The 18,907-nt window shown below is 39.9% G+C and overlaps 1 protein-coding gene across 1 annotated transcript in view; it reads right to left on the minus strand.

Moving 5' to 3' along the window:
- Positions 1–350: 350 nt before the first annotated feature.
- The window catches only part of VEGFD (vascular endothelial growth factor D), a 32,014-nt gene continuing 13,457 nt past the window's right edge, over positions 351–18,907 (minus strand). Inside the window, exons 2-7 of the mRNA XM_042868110.1 lie at positions 14,427–14,637; positions 8,351–8,541; positions 6,068–6,216; positions 4,956–5,053; positions 2,360–2,555; positions 351–1,016 (exon numbers count right to left, since the gene is read on the minus strand). Of these exons, the coding sequence (XP_042724044.1) occupies positions 890–1,016; positions 2,360–2,555; positions 4,956–5,053; positions 6,068–6,216; positions 8,351–8,541; positions 14,427–14,637 (972 nt within the window). The 3' untranslated portion in view covers positions 351–889. The remainder of the gene's footprint in view (positions 1,017–2,359; positions 2,556–4,955; positions 5,054–6,067; positions 6,217–8,350; positions 8,542–14,426; positions 14,638–18,907) is intronic.

Genomic DNA, 18,907 nt, shown 5'->3' on the forward strand with positions numbered 1-18,907 from the left:
ACCCAGCTTCTCCTTCAGAAAATTGCTGAACAGTTAGTACTAGTGTGGCTGCTATCCCCTTAGGGAGGCTAACATGCTACAACAGGAACAAATAAATAAATCACACATGCCTGTCAGGCAGACATGGGAAAAATGATTCTTCTTTACTGAAATTATTGGACTTAGTGACCTTGTGTCTACCAGCGTTTGGGCAGGAGCCAGTCCCAGAGGGACAAACATAGAAAGGCTGTGCATGAGGTGGCTTTTGGTTTTTGCTTAACTTCTTTTTGTTTGGCACAGTTTTAAAATAACAGAGATACAAAACAAAAACAAAAAACAAAAAAACAAAAAAAAAAACCCCACAAAAGCACTTGAATAACTGATGTATTTATTTTCTTATATACAATTAAATATGGCACATCTGACAGTAGTTGTACAATAAATTCAAAATGATAATTAAAGCTGGACAGTAGATCAAATAACTCAGTGCTGACCCTATTAGAAACCAAATCTTGCACACTGAATTTCTGAAGAAAGTTTTACCCTACAGTTGCATTAGCTAAGGATTCAGAGGCTAAGATTATCTAGTCTCAATTTCTGAAAGTCTGGCTGTTGACTGTGACTGTTACCAATACACCAGCTTCATCTTCCGTAGCATGACACTGAAGTGGCTCTTTCTGCTCTTACTTCCACATAGACAGAATTTCATCAGTTGCTTTTACCTCTTAGAGGACAGTTATCAATGCCCCAGAGGATTGACCTGCAATTAGTGATTACTCTAATAAATAAATGCAGACTGGATTCATTCTTCTGCTGTTAATGTGGAAGATGTTCATTTTTACTACTGTTTGAAAGTCATTGACAGCTACTTTGCAAAGCAGTGGATTTCTGGAGAACTGGAGAAGCTGAGTCAAGGATTTTCTTTGCTTTGAGACCCATGAGAATTTCTCTTCTCCTTTGGACATCGACAATGCCTGGGACATGTTGGCTTTGCAGTTGGGCATGTTCTGGGTTGGGATGGACATTTGTCCTCACAGCTGTTTGATAAAGGAGAAAAAAAGCAAAAAAGAGAGAAGGATTTTAATATGATATTCTTCACTGTTACATTCCTCAACTTTTTCATCACTGGACACAGCAGTGTTCTCACACCTGGGACAATGCTGACACCATGTGATACAGGGAGAAAAGACTTTGTTGTTGGATACTGCTGTCCTCAAGTTTTATGAAGTACTTTTGCTCACTGATGCTTCAGCTTTTGTTCTCCAGGACTAACAAGCATGCAAATCTGGCATAGAATTACTGTGTACAGATTACAGTCATTTCTAGAACCTAAACATATGTAAACAAATAATAGCATTGATATCCTCCTGCATCCAAAACTCATAAATGACTGAGTCTTTGATGATGTTTCAACTCTACTGATTCTTTTAACTATGTTACAGTTGTTGACAACTATTTTATGCCTGTCTTTATTTTCAGAGCTCAATCTAAAGATGCAGATGTTCCTCCTTCCACAGTTTCCTCTCCATTAATGAATCTAAGAGGTCTGTGACAATGGACTGTATGGGTGACCACTCAGCAAACTGCAGTTCTGCTTTAATAACCAGTGAAACTCAACTCTTGAGTTTCTATTTATAAGCTTTCAGACTGCATACTTGCATGCTCTTGGATCTGTACACATGACAAGGGCTCTATGAAAACAAACAAACAAACAACAACAACAAAAAAACTATTGCATGAAAAAAGAGTACTTTATATTTTCTACTTATGTTTTGCCAAAGAATCCTCAAAACTAGTTACTCAAAGGGATTAGGGGAATGCACTGAATGTAACAGTCCCAGAATGATTTTCCTGCTTCCCCATGCTATCAGTTGAATGGCTTTGTATATGTACAAAATTTCATTAGCTCTAGTAAATCATTTGAGGACAAACATGGTGAATAATGAGCTACATGATGTGGGTGTTAATCTAGGGTACCTTTGCCCCTAGAAGTATGTGAGACTGCATTGGGTTATCACAGAGAACACAGAGTGGTTTTGGACACCCTAGAAAATGCAAGACTCAGTACCTCACTGTAAATCGTCTTGGTAACATAGTAATTTCAAGTGTAGCACAGTTTTAGCAGTCATTCCCTTAAAATTAGGAGAAAAATAATGAATACACACAGTTGAGTAGCATCCTTGTTCATATTTCTCAAAACATTAAATATCTTATACTCCTTCTATCTCCTGTCTATTATTATTATTATTACATCCATAATTGCAGCAAGTGATTCTGTACTGGATGGCAATCCTATCTAATTCAGCACTTGCAACTCCAGCATCTACATAGGCTAATTCAGACCTTGCAGTATAGCCACTGAGTGGCAAGGAGCACTTACCTACAGGTTTCGGCATGAAATATCTTGTGTTTCTGAGCACAGCTTTCCTGGTTCTCTCTACACAGATAGCAGCTGCAGTTCTCTTTACTTTGAAAGAAGTCTGTGGGACACTTCTGCCTGCAGATGCATTCACAATTTTCTTCATCAAATTCCATGTATTGTCCACACATAGCCAGCTCAGCAAGAGGAGGAAGCCCTGCAATAGCAAGTACAACTTTCAGCAATAAGCTTTACATGGTTAAATTCTGCTCTGGAAGAGGCTGGCTCTTTTGCTGCAGCCAAAAGGGCTCATGTACTCTCTAATTTATTTTGGTCTTCTGTTGTAACTTACATTGCAGAGAAGATCTTTTCAGCTTTTTCAGGACAGGAGTGGGCTGATTGTTTCACTAATACTGCTATTTCTTATGGGTTGAACCCTGCATAAAAGTACTTTATTTTTGGGATGCATATTAGAAGTGCCAAATGTTAGGTTTTGGGACACAGGCATGCTTACAAGAGAGCAGATTTCAAAAAGAAAGTTCCCAGGATTTAGTGTATACCCCTCGCAAAGCTGCCTATCCACACAAACTAGCATACTCACTGTTCAACGTACTTCGCTATTCCCACACTTTGTTGCAGAATTTTTGCAGAAGTAATACTATGTCTAGTGAGATGTAATCCAGTCTAGTACTTCAATAAGCAACATATGCACACTTGTCAGTTAAAGGAAGGAGAAAATACTCTGTTTCAGAAACAAACCCCAGCCAAGCAAACACACTGTCTAATACTTCATCTGTCTTCCTTCAAAATACACATCTGGACTATAGTATGAGGTTAATCCTAGAAAAAAAGGGAATATATTTTCTGAAAGCCACATTAAAATGCTGGCAGCACATCACTGGTTAAAGGTCGTGGCTTATAATGTGTCAGTGGGAAGATAATTTCCTGTAATTTTACAATTAACTATTGGATTTAACCTATGGAATGTGGAATGTAACCTGTGTCCATGACCTCTGCAACCTGAGCTCTGATCTTACTGACCAGAACGGGCCTGTACACTACTTGAAAGAAACCTTCATTATTATTTGCTTAATGATGGAAAACTAATATTCAAAAACTTAAAAAGAAAGAAGAAGGAAAGGAATCTGCCACAAATTCTTGGAAAACAAACCACTTCCTTGGGGTGATAAAGCTTGGCATGTACGAGTGTTTCAGCCTTGCTTCATTTCAACATCAAAGGCAGATCTTAAGTTATTTTATTCCAGCCACAGCCAAACCCATTGTGCTTCACAGAATGATATTTTATCTGAGGAAATATTGAGTTTATGTCAACAAAAGCTATAATTTAACAAGCCACAGACTCTAATCTCCAAGCTGACCTTACAAAAGGCTAAGAGCAAAGAGGAATCTGGCTATTCAGTGTCCTTTGGACATACTCTGATATATGGTGTACTAATTCTTTCTTGAGTGGAAAGCCTAACTTGAGCTTAACTACTTTACTTGATGGCCAAATGAGCTGATTCAGAATGAGAGCAGATCCTACAGGAAAAAAAAAAAGCAACATGAAACTGATCTATTAGCCTTACAACATCTTAATCAACAGAGCACTTCATGAAATTATTAGATTCTAGCTTAGCTTGCTTTCCAGCTTTTTTTTACGGTTGCCTTGGTTTATTGTTTTGTTTGCTGAGTGCAGTTTAAATCAGATGGGCAAAGCTTCCTTCTGCGTCCATCTGCTCTACTGCTGTCATGTTTTTACTTCAACCAGCACAATTTCCTAAGAAAATCATGCGTTGTTTTTTTTTTGTTTGTTTGTATTATTTGTTTATTTTTAATTTTATTCAGGCCATGGGGAAATTTTAACTTTTTTCCTAAAACTTACTGCCAGTAGGTGTCTTTAGACTTACACAGTTCCCTCACAGAATATTTCCTGCAAATTTATTTGACAGTAAAGTTTTCCAGGAAAAGCAGAGAGAGAAAAGAAGTACAGAACACTTGCATTAATTTTACCCTCTTCCATTTCCTTCTACAGACCAGAAAGGGTACACTTGCATACTCCTGAATATGTATGGTATATCAGTTTGAAAGTATCCTAAACATTTTAATATAATCATAAAGGATAATCAAATCATTTCAAAGGTCATATAACCTTTAGCAATGACTACAGCTAATAGGAGGAATTGCTTTTACCCATCTTATTCCTGATATATCTGTTCTCAAGAATGTCCCATAATGAAAATTTAAGACTTTCCCCACAATATATTCCAAGGATAAATGGATTTCTACAGTTAAAAGGTTTTTTCATAATGTATGTTATACAATTTAAGGTTAATATAAGATTAAAAAAAAAATCAAGAATGCCCACTTCATTTAGTACATTCCTGTTTCTTATTGACTTGTTTCTAGAGGTGAAGTAAAATGTCTAAGGAAAAAATATGAGATGGGGATAAACGTACCAATGTTTATTTTCAGGCGAGTTTCTACATTGTAAGCAAGATCTGTCTAAGGATGTAGAATCAAAACTGCTCTCACAACAAGAAGTGGAACAAAGCCCATATGCAACACAAACATCCTGCAGATAATAAACAGAAGTGCTTCATTGTTAATTTAGTTTTACCTTCCCGTCTGTTTGAGTGCTGTACGTCTGCAACACATTCACATTTGTCACTATCCCAGACCCATCCATTATGGCAAAGTTTGTTCGTAAAGGGACAACTAGAAGGGGAAAAAAAAAAAAAAAAAAAAGAAAGATGGAAATTTAAAAAGTAAATATAAAGAGCAGCAGCATAGTCATTTGGTGGAATGAACCTACTGATGTTCTGCCACTGTGTGAAGCTGTGGCATCTGTGTGCATTATTGCTGCGAACAGAAAACCTTGACAATGGATGATGGGGCTGGATCTCTATTTTACAATAGGAGTAGTAGATAGAGCATATATTTCAGACTACATGCCTAAGAAGGAAATGGCAACAATTTTGCAGCTCCACTTTTTTTTTTTTTTTTTTTTTTGCTTTTTTTTCCATCTCTGCTCCACCCAGGGTACTCTTAGTCTTAGTATTCATGCCATCTATCTGTATGCTTATATATAAGTCTAGACAGAGACAGTTAACATTAAATAACCTTTTAGATGTGTTTCTAGAGTGTTTGTTGAGTTAATTTAGCAAATTCCCATCAGGATTACAGTAGTGTTTTTACCATACTTTGGAGTAAGATGTGAAATCACTTTTGGCCAAGCTCTGAACCTGGCAGATGCAAACCAAGACTGGAGGATAATTGCAAAGCCATGCTTTGCGTCACTTCTGACCCAAGGTGCTGTGAAGTAGAGTGGAGTTCTTTATGTTGACCTCAGCACTCTTTGTATGCCCTGGCTGGTTAATGTGTGAACACAGTTGCTTGTGTCAAGTCGGAAAATCTCTGCATATCTATCCAAGTAGCTCCAGTGGAGTATAGTGATAATATTTGATCTTTGAGTCCCCTTTCAAACATCTTCATGTCTTAATAACTGCAGATCCTGCTGTACTAGTCTGCTGCTTTCTGGATTCCTGTTTCCATTCAGTATTATTTACAACATCCAGTCAAAGTTTTATAATCCTGAATGATAATCAAGATAATTGGAAAACCATTTAGGATAACAGAAAGTGCAGTCACCTTTACAATGACCAAATCAGAGCAAAGCAATTTTCTTACTTCAGACAGCATAGGTAGCAAACTGTAAATGTGTTAACTTACCCATCTTCTTCTGGGTACTGGACAGATCTTCGTATGATGGTGTACTGGTGACGCTGGGTGTTTGACAAACACTTACAACCGGTGTGATTGGCAATTTTGATTGGCACAGGCTCTGGAACACTTGTCAAAGGAACCGAGATCTCAAAGAGCTAGGTGGGTGAAATAACCATTTTATTTTTTTTTTTCAGTTTCTATTTTAATATGTGAAGTCTTCCATAAAAACGTTTTATCCTTTCCCACCGTTTGCCTCACCATTGCTCTTTTTTTATCAATAGTAACTATTTATACACAGGTATAAATAAGCAGGTGGCCAGTGAATGTTCTGAAGTGAGGGATGGACTATGTCCACCAAAGTAGAAGCTTGCCAGAATGATCATACTGGTGCTATATACCCAACATTGTCCCAAATTCTTCATATGGACACTAAAATGCCTGTTGCGTATTGCTAGAGCAAGATGAAAAACATACGGACATTGCAAACTTTATTCTCAATTGTATCATCAGCTGAATCTTAACAACTTATGGAGATATTAACTGTCCTAGAGTACTCACACATTGCATCTTTAGATCCCTAACTTGATCCCCATGGCCTCCTCAGAGAAGGAAGAAACAGGAGTAAATAAAGGACACTTTAATTGGGTTCTCTTTATTGGAGAGCCTAAAGAAACAAGAAGCCTCTCTTCAGTGCATGCAAATTGATGTGATCTCTAAGAGAAAGTCCTGGTTCTTTGCGCAGCAATGTATAGGAGGTGTTCAAATTATACACAACCCCTCTGCCCTGGCAGACCAACTTCCTTCAAGCGGAAAATAAAGCGCAGGGTACTTCTCTGCATACCACCTTAGTGCTGCATCCATATTCAGCATCTGGGAAATATTCCTAGATCTTACACTTTAGATTTTTAAATTTAAGTGTCACAGTGTCTAACTTTGGGAATATCCTTCAGTGGATATTTTGCACAAGGAAAAAATACTCTCACTTATACAGGAGTAATTCTGCTGATTTTAGAGAAGTAATTCTGAGCTGACGGTAGTGTATGCAGGAGTGGAATTAAGGTGAGAACTTTTGAGGGAATGGTTATTTCAAGAGCACTAAAGAAATGCAGAATTGCAGCTTTTCAACAAACTTAGGAACTGCTGTTCAAAAACCAAGTAAGTAAATAAATACTTTTTAACCTAGGTCTCTGAGCTGATCAGATGACTTTTGTGTGTGGCCGTAAGTGCCTTCTCTTTCGGGTATGGAATTAAAACAATTAATGAGCATTGACACAAGCAGGATAGGCCCTGATTTATTTTAATCTAACTATATTCCAGTGCAACCAGACACAAAGAAATTACATTCCAAAAAAAGCTGTAACAATATGTAAGTGAATCAGGCCTGCTGCCTTCAAATATTTCCCCATAAGGACTTAAATCTTTTTAAAACAGCTGCCTCAATCTTGGCTCTGACTTAAAGAAAACCCTTTTTGATAACTAGAATTTAATATATTATTTCAAGTACAACAGGTTTTAAAAGTGGGGATACCCAAGATGAAGATAAATCTGACAAGACCAGTCCCCTGGTCTTCATATAGTTTCAGATGTAGAACTTAGAACTGTGCTTAGTCACCCATTGGAGCGAGATATCTCTGTACGTAGATGCTAAAGGCAGTCTACTGAAACATACTTCTGGATACTCTTTATGCTCATATTTTGACAGTGGTCATTAAAACTCAGACATTTATTGCAACTGATTTAAGCCTTTCTTTTCCATTGTGATTTGTGATATTCAGATCCCAAGGCATTCATATGGAGAGCATCTGGCCTCTTCTTCTGAAAATGCCTCTTTTTTTAGGCTTGCAAATTCAAAACTATCAGCCAGCCTTGTGGAATTGATGTCAGTTTTAAAAATACAGCTCTCAGATTCATGACCCCACACAACAACATTTCCCAAACTCTCCTAATCCTTTGGATTTTCACAAGCCAATGTTCTCAAGGGCCCCAGATCCAAGCAACAATATGTTAAATAAGGATTAAACCCCTTAAAATCACATGAGCCTACAATCACTTTCTCACTGCCTGATTTTCCATCTCTCTGCATACACAGACATTTTTAGTAATGCAGCATGAGTGTGAAATGTTACTGCACATGCCTGCATTCACTCCACGTGGATAAAAAATTAATTCTCCTGTTTGTTATGGTAGTGCAGACAGATCTTTCATAACAGGATTTCAGAAACCAAACATCCTTTTTTCCCTCCATTTTTTGAGAGCCAGGCCAGAAAGAGAGCAAATAGCTTCATTTACCGTTTTTGACACATAAGTTGTACTTGTGTTCATGCAACTCAGACTCTCCTCATTGCAACAGCCTCCACATCTGAACACATTCACACAGGGTGGCTTGAAGAACTTGTTGGTTGTCGTACCCAGCTCTTTGGCAACTTCCACACAGGTTTCCCTTGGCACACACTGAGTCTTCTGCCATTCTTCATCTATGACTAGAAAGAGCACCATTTTTAGTGAGCAATTGTGGCAAAGTAAGCCTCTGACTGGTGAGGTATTACATAATTAAAATGAAGTGCTGACAGGCCATCTGCACTTACTTGGATCAATGTAAGGACCAGAGAGAGGTAGAGTACAAAATTATCCCAGTAACTTACACCAGCTGCCCTGGCAAAGAGGTTGCTACATTTATCTGCCTTCACTTTTCAACAGAGGTGACCAAAATGTCCCTTAGTGTCTATGGGATAAGTAGGGCTGATTGGTAGTCAACAAATCTATGTCCTGGTGGAGGCTAAACACAAGTGGTATCACCCAGGGGTCAGTCTTGGAACCAGTGTTCTTTAACATCTTTATAAACAACATAGACAGTGGGATTGAATGTACTCACAGCAAGTTTGCTGGTGACACCAAGCTGAGCAGTGCAGTTGACACAATAGAAGGAAGGGATGTCATCCTAAGGGACCTGGGCAAACCTGAGAACTGGGCCCATAATAAGGCTCAGCCAGACCAAGTGCAAGGTGCTACATTTGGGTTGCAGCAATCCCACGTATATATACAGAATGGGTGAAGAACATTTTGAGAGCAGCCCTGTGGAGAAGGGGTGGTTCTTGTGGGTTCTGGTGGACAAAAAGCTGAAAATGACCAACTTCCTGAGTGGCATCAAAAGAGAGTTAACCAGCAAGGACAGGGAGGTAATGGCCTCCATCTACTCTGCCATTGTATGGCCCCCTCTGGAGTACATGCATCCACATCTGGCCAGCACAAGAAAGATGGGGAACTGTTGGAATGGGTCCAGATGGCTGGAGCACCTCTCCTGTGGAGATAGGCTGAAGGAGTTGGTCTTGTCTATCTTGGAAAAGAGGAAGTCCTGGGGAGACCTCACTGCAGCCTTCCAGTACTTGAGGGAAGCTTATAAACAGGAGGGAGACCAACTTTTTACACAATCTTACAGAGAAAGACAAGGGGGAATAGTCTTAAACTTGAAGATGGAGATTTAGGTTAAATGTTAGGAAGAAATTCTTAGAGCGTGGTGAGGCACTGGCACTGGCTGTCCAGAAAAGCTATGGATGCATCCTTAGATGCCTTGGATGGGGCCCTGGGCAGTCTGATCTGGTGAGTGACAGCCTTGCTTATGGCTGAAAATTGAAAGTGATTGGACTTTAAGGTCCCTTCCAATCTAAGCCATTCTATGATTCTGTGATCCCTGCTGGCAGAGGATGAGATCCTGGTGCCCACCCACCAGCACATTCTCAGATCCTGCAGGCAGTTCCCACCTCCTTCTCCTGTCCTGCAGGACCGTCTGAAGTTGCAAACCCAGCATCTCACTGCCCTACCCCTCAGTAGGCATGCAGAGCCCAGGCCTGACTGGAAAAGCACATTAATGATTAACAGACTCTGTTCAGAGAGTATTAGTGCTCCCACTGGATGACAGCCAGCCAGCACTGTCTCTGAGCTGATGAGCAAAATCCAAGACAAACACTCTCACAACTAAATACCCTCAGGGTATTCAAGTTGGAATAACAGGAATACGAATTCAAGTGTGTTTTATCTATTCAAAACACTGTGGCATCTTTCAAATACTGAATTGGTGTAGGCTAGTAATTTATTTCATACACATCTATCAAATACTGACTGTGAGAAGGAATAATGCATTCAGTGGCTGAAGCAGTGCGAGAAAACGCAATACCATGTCAGTGCTTCTTCGAAGGGGCCGTGATTTTTTTTGCACTTTTGTTTTCCAGATTCCTGTTATGGAATAAGTTGATAGTCAACACTGCTTATGCTTTAAGTCCGTCTTAAAATTAAGGATTTTTTTTTTTTCCTGTGTGCCTCATCTCATCAGGTTTGTGAAGGACAAGGAGCAACTTCTATCAAGAAAATTGCTTTCACTTCTATTGCAGTCCATCTTCCTGCTATTACGCCACCAGTGAGTGCATTTACAGAGAAGTTCTAAAAAAAAAAAAAAAAAAAAAATTCTGAAAGACTTTTAATCTAAATGCTGTACTTTTCTTCAGATGAGCCTTTATTTCTCTCTTTCCTGGCTTACTTTCCTTTTATTACTTTTATTTTTTTCTTCAACTGACTCTGTACATTTAAATTAGTTTGTTTATTCCTGCAAAGCCTTTCCTTGGGGTCGATTCATGCCACTTTCCAGTCATACAAAAAGTACAAGAAAAAAGAGTTTGGGATCTGGATTCTGATTTTACTTCCTACAGCATGAATTAAGAGCAGGATCACTAAAATCAACAGAATTCTCTGGAGTAATTGAGTCAATCAAAACAGCAATCTAATCCTAAACCTTAAAATAGAAAATAAAGTGTTTGCCAAACTTATTACAGTACATGCATGTAATCGCTTCGGATGTCACTTCAGTGAGTGTAAGCAGTGACCTTTCCATCTGTACATATCCTCCCTTTATTAACCACTTTTGTAACAGAAGGGATGTTCTAAAAAAGGTCTGATCAAAAAACTGGATGTCACATTTTGTTGTGAAACACTGTGATCACTCTGATCTTTTCTGCTGCAAAATTTAGATGCAATGAGATGCACTCAAAGCCCGAAAGTGCTGCTGTTGCAGGTGAGCTGAGCTGCTCTGGGGAGACTGTGGTGGCATGGGGTGAGGTGAGCTTTCAGCGAGTTCATCACTGAAGCTCTAGAAAGGAGGAACAAAGTCCTGAATTCACAGAATCACAGAACCACAGAATTGTGGAGGTTGGAAGGGAACTCTGGAGATCAACTAGTCCACCTCCTCTCTCTGGGTAGCCTGTTCCAGCACTGTCACCCCCGAAGTAAAGAAGTTTTTTCCTCATGCTCATATGAAACTTCCTAGGTTTCAGTTTGTGCCCCTTGTCACTGGGCACCACTAAAAAAAGCACAGCCCTATCCATTTGACTCCCACCCTTCATATATTTATAAGCATTGACAGGATCCCCCCTCAGCTTTCTCTGTGGCCCCCTTCTGGGCTCTCTCCAGAATTTCCCTTTCTTGAACTGAGGAGCCCAGAACTGGACATAGTACTCCAGATGTGGCCCTACCGGGGCAGAGTGGAGGGGGAGGATCACCTCCCTCAACCTGCTGGCAATGCTCTTTTTAATGCACTCCAGGTTATCATTGACTTTCTTGGCCATGAGAGCACACTGCTGGCTCATGGTCACCTTGTGTCTAATGGGACACCCAGGTCCTTCTCTGCAGAGCTCCTTTCTAGCATGTCAGCCCCTAACCTGTACTGATGTGTGTGGTTATTCCTCCCCATGTATAGGGAGGACTTTCCATGTTCAATTTCATAAGGTTCCACTCTGCTCAACTCTCCAGCCAGTCCAGGTCTTGCTGAATGGCAGCACAGCCTTCTGATACGTCATATGTCAGCCACTACTTCCCAGCTTCGTATAATCAGCAAATTTGCTGAGAGCGCACTCTAACCCTTCATCCAGGCCACTGATGAAGATGTTGAGCAAGACGGGACCCAGTACCAATCCCTGGGGAACACTACTAGCGGTGGGCCTCCAACTAGACTCTGTTTCTGATCATAACCCAATGAGCTCTGCGAGTCAGCCAGTTCTCAGTCCACCTGACTGTCCACTCATCTATCCCACACACTTTCTATGGTTACCTACCAGGATGTTATGGGAGGCAGTGTCAAAAGCCTTGCTGAAGTCAAGGTAGACAACATCCACTGCTCTCTGCTCATCTACCCAACCAGTCATGACATCATAGGCTACCTGATTGATTTCCTGTTGGTGAACCGATGTTAACTACTCCTAATAATCTCCTTTTTTTTCTGCTTGCTTGGAGATGACATCCAGAATAAGTTTTGCCATCACCTTCCCAGGGACGGAGGTAATCTGGCTGTCCTGCAGTTTCCCTGCTCCTCCTTCTTGCCCTTTTTGAAGACTGCAGTGATACTGGCTTTCCTCCAGTTCTCCCCCATTCTCTATGACCTTTCAAAGATGATAGAGAGCAGCTTGGCAACCACTTCTGCCAGCTCCCTCAGCACTCATGAGTGCATTCCATTGAGGCCCATGGATTTGTGTGTATTGAGGTTGCCTAAATGACCTTTGAGCAGATCCTCCTCGACCAAGAGGAAGTCTTCCTTTCCCTAGATTCTCTCTAATCTCCTGGGTCTGAGATTCCTTAGCAGTAAAGACCAAAACAAAGAAGGTGTTCTGTATCTTGGCCTTCTCAGTATCCTCCATTACCAGGGCTCCTACCTCATTCAGCAGCAGGTCCACATTTCCCTAGTCTTCTTTTTGCTACTGACGTACTTAAGGAAGTCTTTCTTGTTGTCCTTGACCTCCCTCACCCGGTTGGAGTCTGGGGTACTGTGGGAGATGGTTTAAGAGTGAAGCAATGAAAGGCCTAGACCCAGACTTCTCATCATAACACTTTACTAAAACAAAACAGATGCCCTTGGCAAAAGGGTCAGTGCTTACTGACTGGAAAGAGTGTGGGAAAGAAATATATGTTTATAGGTTTGTGGTTGTTTTTTTTTTTTCCTAAAGGAGCTGTAGTACCTTGAGTGTATTAAGATATTAAAACAAAGACGTTTCTGTACTGGGATAATTCGTCTTTGGATGGAGGAACGGAGAAGATGACCCAATAGTGTGACATCTCTGTGTCTAAAGTTAGATAGTTAAAAAAAATAGGAAGTGACCTAACAGCTATGCCACGTTGTTATAAAAGAGTTATATCTGTATGCCTACAGGCATTTGACATTACCTAAACAGTCATTAATTAAAATCCTCTTAATTGTTCTTCCATTGTGTATTGGATGTTGTTTTGTTCTGTTGTGGGGCTTTTTTTTGGTTTTGTTTCTTTTTGTGTATGTGTGTATCTTTTTTTTTTTTTTTTTCAGTGCAAATGTTCTATGAGAAGTTTAAAGCCAGGCCTGTCATATGAAAGCCATTTTCAGACTGGCACTCATCTCTGTATTTCTGTGCCATGTCTGGAGTAGCAAATTAAAGCCTTTGCTTTGTCATAAATTAACTGAAATGTAGAAATAATAAATATGAAAGCGACACTAATGGTGTGCAAATGTAGCTGTGGTTATTGTAATAGTGATGTTGGAACAGAATCAGCAATATCTGATTTCCCCATAGGAAAGTGATATGGTCATATCACTTTAGATTCAAATCTGAACAAAAAAATAGCTTCGTCAGTACTTGGCTAGGCTACAGTGTAGCTTTGCTGTAGGATATCCACCTCCTTGATGGAAGCATAGCAAACGATCCTTTGTTTTACATCAGTACATCATATAATGGCCCTCATGTCTCTCACTTAGAGGGAACAGCATTCATTTTTGCTTCAAGAGAAGGAAAAATTGTGATTCTCTGTACTTAGGTGCCGACTGGCAGTTTCAAAGTCTACTTCTTCTCTCAGAAGATGTTTTCTCAAACAGAGCAAGAGTATTAGGACAATAGCTCCTTCCTGCAGTTCCCACCCAGACACTAGTGCTGATGCAGTGTCTTAGATCAGAGTGCACCTCATAAAAAATGGAATTTCAATGCCTGTTGTAAAGCTCGTTTGTTTCTGCCTGCAATTAAATTCCTGGATCTGGCACAACACTGCTGGCAAGCCCCTCAGCCCATCATTCCAGACCACTCTTTGCATGTTTATTTCCTGTCTGTCTTTGGACTGACATATCCATACATAATAGAACTTTCCTTTGGACAGTATACAGTACAATAAGCCTGATTTGGCTATGAAAAGGGAGATGTACTCAGGCTGTTGCCTCACATTTTTTCATACAATGTCATTTTCCATGAATACTGTGCTGCTTCCAGTGCAGGTGTCTTCTAGGAAACCTCTGGTACTTAACCCATAACTAAGTAAGAAACAGCAGTCCTGAAGCTGCAGCTAGACTCAGATGCAATACTGCACCTACCTTTCAGTGTATCAATATCATAGAAAGCAGCAGCAAATCTGGTGGAGCGATGTGATGCAGAGCGGGAGTCTAAATTGGCCAGGCTTTTGAGTTTTAGCCTGCATTTCCACAGCTTCCAGTCCTCAGCATGAGTTATTCGAAGGAGCTCTTCCAGGCTGGATGCTCTCCTGATCTGCTGCTCTGATCGCTCCAGTGCTGACAGAGATGTCCTCTGGAAGGAAAGGAGGAAATGAAAAAGCCAGAACCTTAACAGAGCTTCTGGATGCTCTTGCACAAGAGGCAGCACATTGATGAGAGCAGCTAAGAATAGCTGGGACAACAGCTGCGTGTTTCTGATGGTACCTGAAGTCAGACCGACTTGAGAGATTTGTTCCCGTATAGCTTGGGATACTCACTCCCCAGTCTTTTCTGTCCCAATCATTGGAGCTGATTGACAAATGCAGGCCATACTCTCTGTGTCCCTGCTCCCTAGGAAACCTGGCACCCATCAAGTCATTTCTGTGCCTGTGCTGGCATGTCACACCAGGACTGGATCTCCTTCACAATCTTAGTGACTTCAGCTGTCGTGGACAACCCACTCAGCTTTGCAGCAAGTCACCTCAGGTGCCAAAACTGGTGTCTATCAGGAAACATCACTGCAAGACAGGTGATAGAGCCAGAAGCTGCCCTAAATACAAGGGCCTGTCCACCTGGTGGGCAAACACAACATTCAGCATACTGCAAAGTGCAGAGTACGTATTCCATTTCCCACCCTACCATTTGGCTCATGTGCAGGGCAGTCAAGGCGGCCTCAGTTCCAGTCTCCACGTTTGGCTGTGCAGCACTGTTACCTCAGTCATTGCATTTTCTACCTTCTTGATGTATGAAACCATTCTTCACTCCCATGGTAGAAGGCTCCTTACAGAGGCCTAGTTTAAGTCGTTAAGCATTACCTTTTTAACATAATTTTAATGCACAGCACTCCACATAAGTACTTGTTTATTTGGCTGCTGCCTTCCAGCATCTGTGTTTACGCCTTTACCAAGCCACTGCATATTTATTTCTACTGACTCACTGAGTCTGCTGGAAACTATTGCCTCCAACCCAAGCAAAAGATTATCATTGTGCACGACTGTGTTGCACTGGGCTGGTGCTCTCAGTTGTGCTCTCTGATCATGCAATTGACTGTACTTTTTGACTTGCAAATTAAGGTCTGCTCTGCCAGCTCTCATAAATAATGCATCACATCTTATAGGCAAAGCTGAAAGATAGGAGTTGGTGATGAGGAGCTTGCAGCCCCAACCTGTAGCCAGTTAGTGTTCTTCATAAGGCTGGAGAAAAGGTGAGGGGAAGAGCTACCTACAAGAGGAAAATTTTTAAATAAGATTTAAAACCTAGGCACTAATCACATCTGTTATTCGTTATTAAAACATCTGTGGCATTTATTTTGCAATCATACAGATGTTAACTTCTATATACTGCCCAAGTTCATTTTTGCATAATTACCTTCCACTGACCTAAAAATCCCTAAGCAGTTAACTCAGAATAAATTATTTGCTCTTCTTTTATACCCATATGAAACAATGTATTGTGCTCTAGTAAGTTGCTATGTTTCATTATAAAGATGGCTGTTTTTCATAGGTGTATGATTTCTCATACATTTATATGAGATGAAAACTGGAAAGCCCATCTCTATACATATGGACAATAAGTCAGAGGGAATGTGAATAATTAGCACCAGCAACTGAATTGCAAGACAGTTTTAGAAACAAGATACCCAGAATTTTGCTGATCTAGGAAGGCTGAAATTCAACTTGAGGATCATGTGTTGAGTTATTTGTTCTAAGAACCACAGCTTATATTCTTTCCCATCCACCTACTGTCTCTTTGACTCTACAAAAGATGGGTATAGGACCCACTGTGGTGAGGCACTGGGATCAAAGATATTAAAATTGAACTCAACTAAGCATTTACAAGATTTTTTTGTCTACAGCAAAAAGATTTTCAGCCTGGATCAGCATCTAAAACTTTTAAACTTGAACAAAATTACAGAGAACCAGTAAAATGGATGATGGTATCCTGTAGATGAAAAGACATATCTCTCCATTCCTTGTGGAAGTCAGTAGTTTAAACTTGTTTTTCCATTTATTTTACTTAAATACCATGTATTTTTTATTAATGATTACTAGTAATTTTAAATGTAAGATCATAGATATACATGCTACATGGTACAGAAAGATTTCCGGGCTTATCTAACTCAATAATTTGTATTACTTTAAGTATTTTTATATTTCTAAAGCTACAGAATTTCACTGATGTGTAAATTCACTGACTTTATGCCTACTAAACAAAGTTATTGTATGGAAAAGGGAATAAGTTTTATTAATAGAATTCTATTTTGTACCCAAAATTCATAGCCGGTAGGTTTTGAACTGTGGTAATTACAAAACAGTACCCCTGATATTGATGTATTATAGTAGTGTTGACAAAGCCTACCTGTGTATGCAGTTTTGTTCCTTCCTTTTCTGTTATTGGAAATTGGAGAAGTCAAGGGAAATGGAAAGAACAGTACACATTACAGGATTTTCTTGGTAGTCATTAGAGATTAATCCTAATTAACTATGCCATGTTCATCCAAAACTCACACAGAATCCATAGAACTAAGTTATCATTTCTCTGTCAACTCAAACCTTGTTCAGTGTGGCCAAGGCTATTCAACCCCAAATTGGATCAGCTGCCTTTACCCTTTTATTTTCCTAACAAGCACCCAAGCTCTGGAGTTAATGGTATAGTCAATTGCCTCTCAGCACAATGCCACAACAGCTTTGTTCCTTCTTCTTATATCTGACTTCTTACTGGAGGGAACAGAATTTTCTGCTGATTTTATAACTTTCACAGCAACCCAATACAGAATTTGCTGATGTCCTTTACCACAACAACAGCAGTACTGTGATAAAGTGCTGTCTCTTGCTCTGAGCACTGAAGACAATAGGCATGACAGTGAATGGAAGACAAAGATAGATATTAAGAGAGCACTGAATCTCAAGGAATTGTAAATGTTTATAGCGTGGACGCTATATGTTTATAGCGTGGAGTCTGTGGCCTAGTTGTTCTCAGCTCCCTCTGCAGCCAATACAGAGCAATAGAAATACTTGTAAAGCATGATTCATTTGAAACTGAGCTTTAACTGGCCAGCAAGCAAAGGCTGACCAGGCCACAAGAGTTATCTGTTGTGGATCTCTGGTCAAACAAGTACCACTGATATTATCAGGGATATAAAATGTTTGAAGAGAAATATCTCATTTTGTTCCAACCTACCTAGGTGCCAAAACAGGTGCAATAAATACTGTCTTACATATTTTTTTTTACTTCACTGAGACCATTACAATGCATTCACCTAGTATATTCCTTTATACTCTTTCTAGAGTGTGGACAGCTTTCATTGTTTCAGAAGTCTCCCATTCTTATATACTTTGACTACAGAGGTAGAAATCCAACACCAGCAGGACATGGCACTATAGCCTCAGATGGAACATTCTCTTGTCATGGCACAGTGGCAATGAATAATGTGTGGTCACAAAATATTTCCCAAGCAAACATTTATAGTCAGCCTGTTATTAAAAGGTCAGCATCAAAAGGAAAACATAGAACATTTTATGGCCTCAGATAATACGATAGATGGCGTACGGTATGATTGTTAATACCACACAGATGTGAACACTTCTTTCATGTACAACAGTTTGAAATCAATCCTTGTTTAGTTATAGACAAACATACTTTGGCTGTGTGAAAACAAACGAACAAACAATAAACGCACTTTGAAGAGTGTGGCTTTGCACATAGACGAATAAATGTTTTAAAATATGAAATTGGAAGAAGGTTCTTCTTTAACAGCTTGCTATATCTACCCCAAGTATGATGGTTAAGAACTTTATCCCCTCTCACAATGATCTTGAATGGGCAGCATGCAAAAAGTCCACTGACATTTATTAAAGTTCCAGATCCTGAGAAATAGCAAGAGGAACAGAGCCACTTTGTCTGTTTCTCATGACTGCAGCCACCTGCATATGATATTTCAAACTTTTCAGAGACCCCTAACTCCTTTTTTATGCTTTCTTTGATAATTATTTCTTTGATATATCTCTTCCTTCCAGATCCCTCTCCCTGTCATGGTGCCATCTGCCTCAACTCTGCCCTCCTCATTTATTTCCCAGCTCTAACTTTTACCACTCTGCTCTTATCATCTTGTACTGCTTGGATCCCACTGTCCTTTGATATTGTTTATTTTTACTTTCTTTCTCTGTAGCCTTAAGAAATGAGTCAGGTGCAAGTTTAATGAGGCCAAACTCACACTGAATTGTTCAACCTTTTGGTATAATGGGACATCCACTTCTCTCTCTGCCATGCCCTCACCCCCCTTCTCTTAGGTCACAGATCTTGTTAGTTAGCTGAGATAAGCCATCACTATGGTTATTGGTTGTGATGGCTGAAAAGGACTTCAC

Source organism: Lagopus leucura, unplaced genomic scaffold (assembly GCF_019238085.1).
Source record: "Lagopus leucura isolate 7727_CA_CO unplaced genomic scaffold, USGS_WTPT01 Super-Scaffold_100001, whole genome shotgun sequence".
Taxonomy (NCBI): Eukaryota; Metazoa; Chordata; class Aves; order Galliformes; family Phasianidae; genus Lagopus; species Lagopus leucura.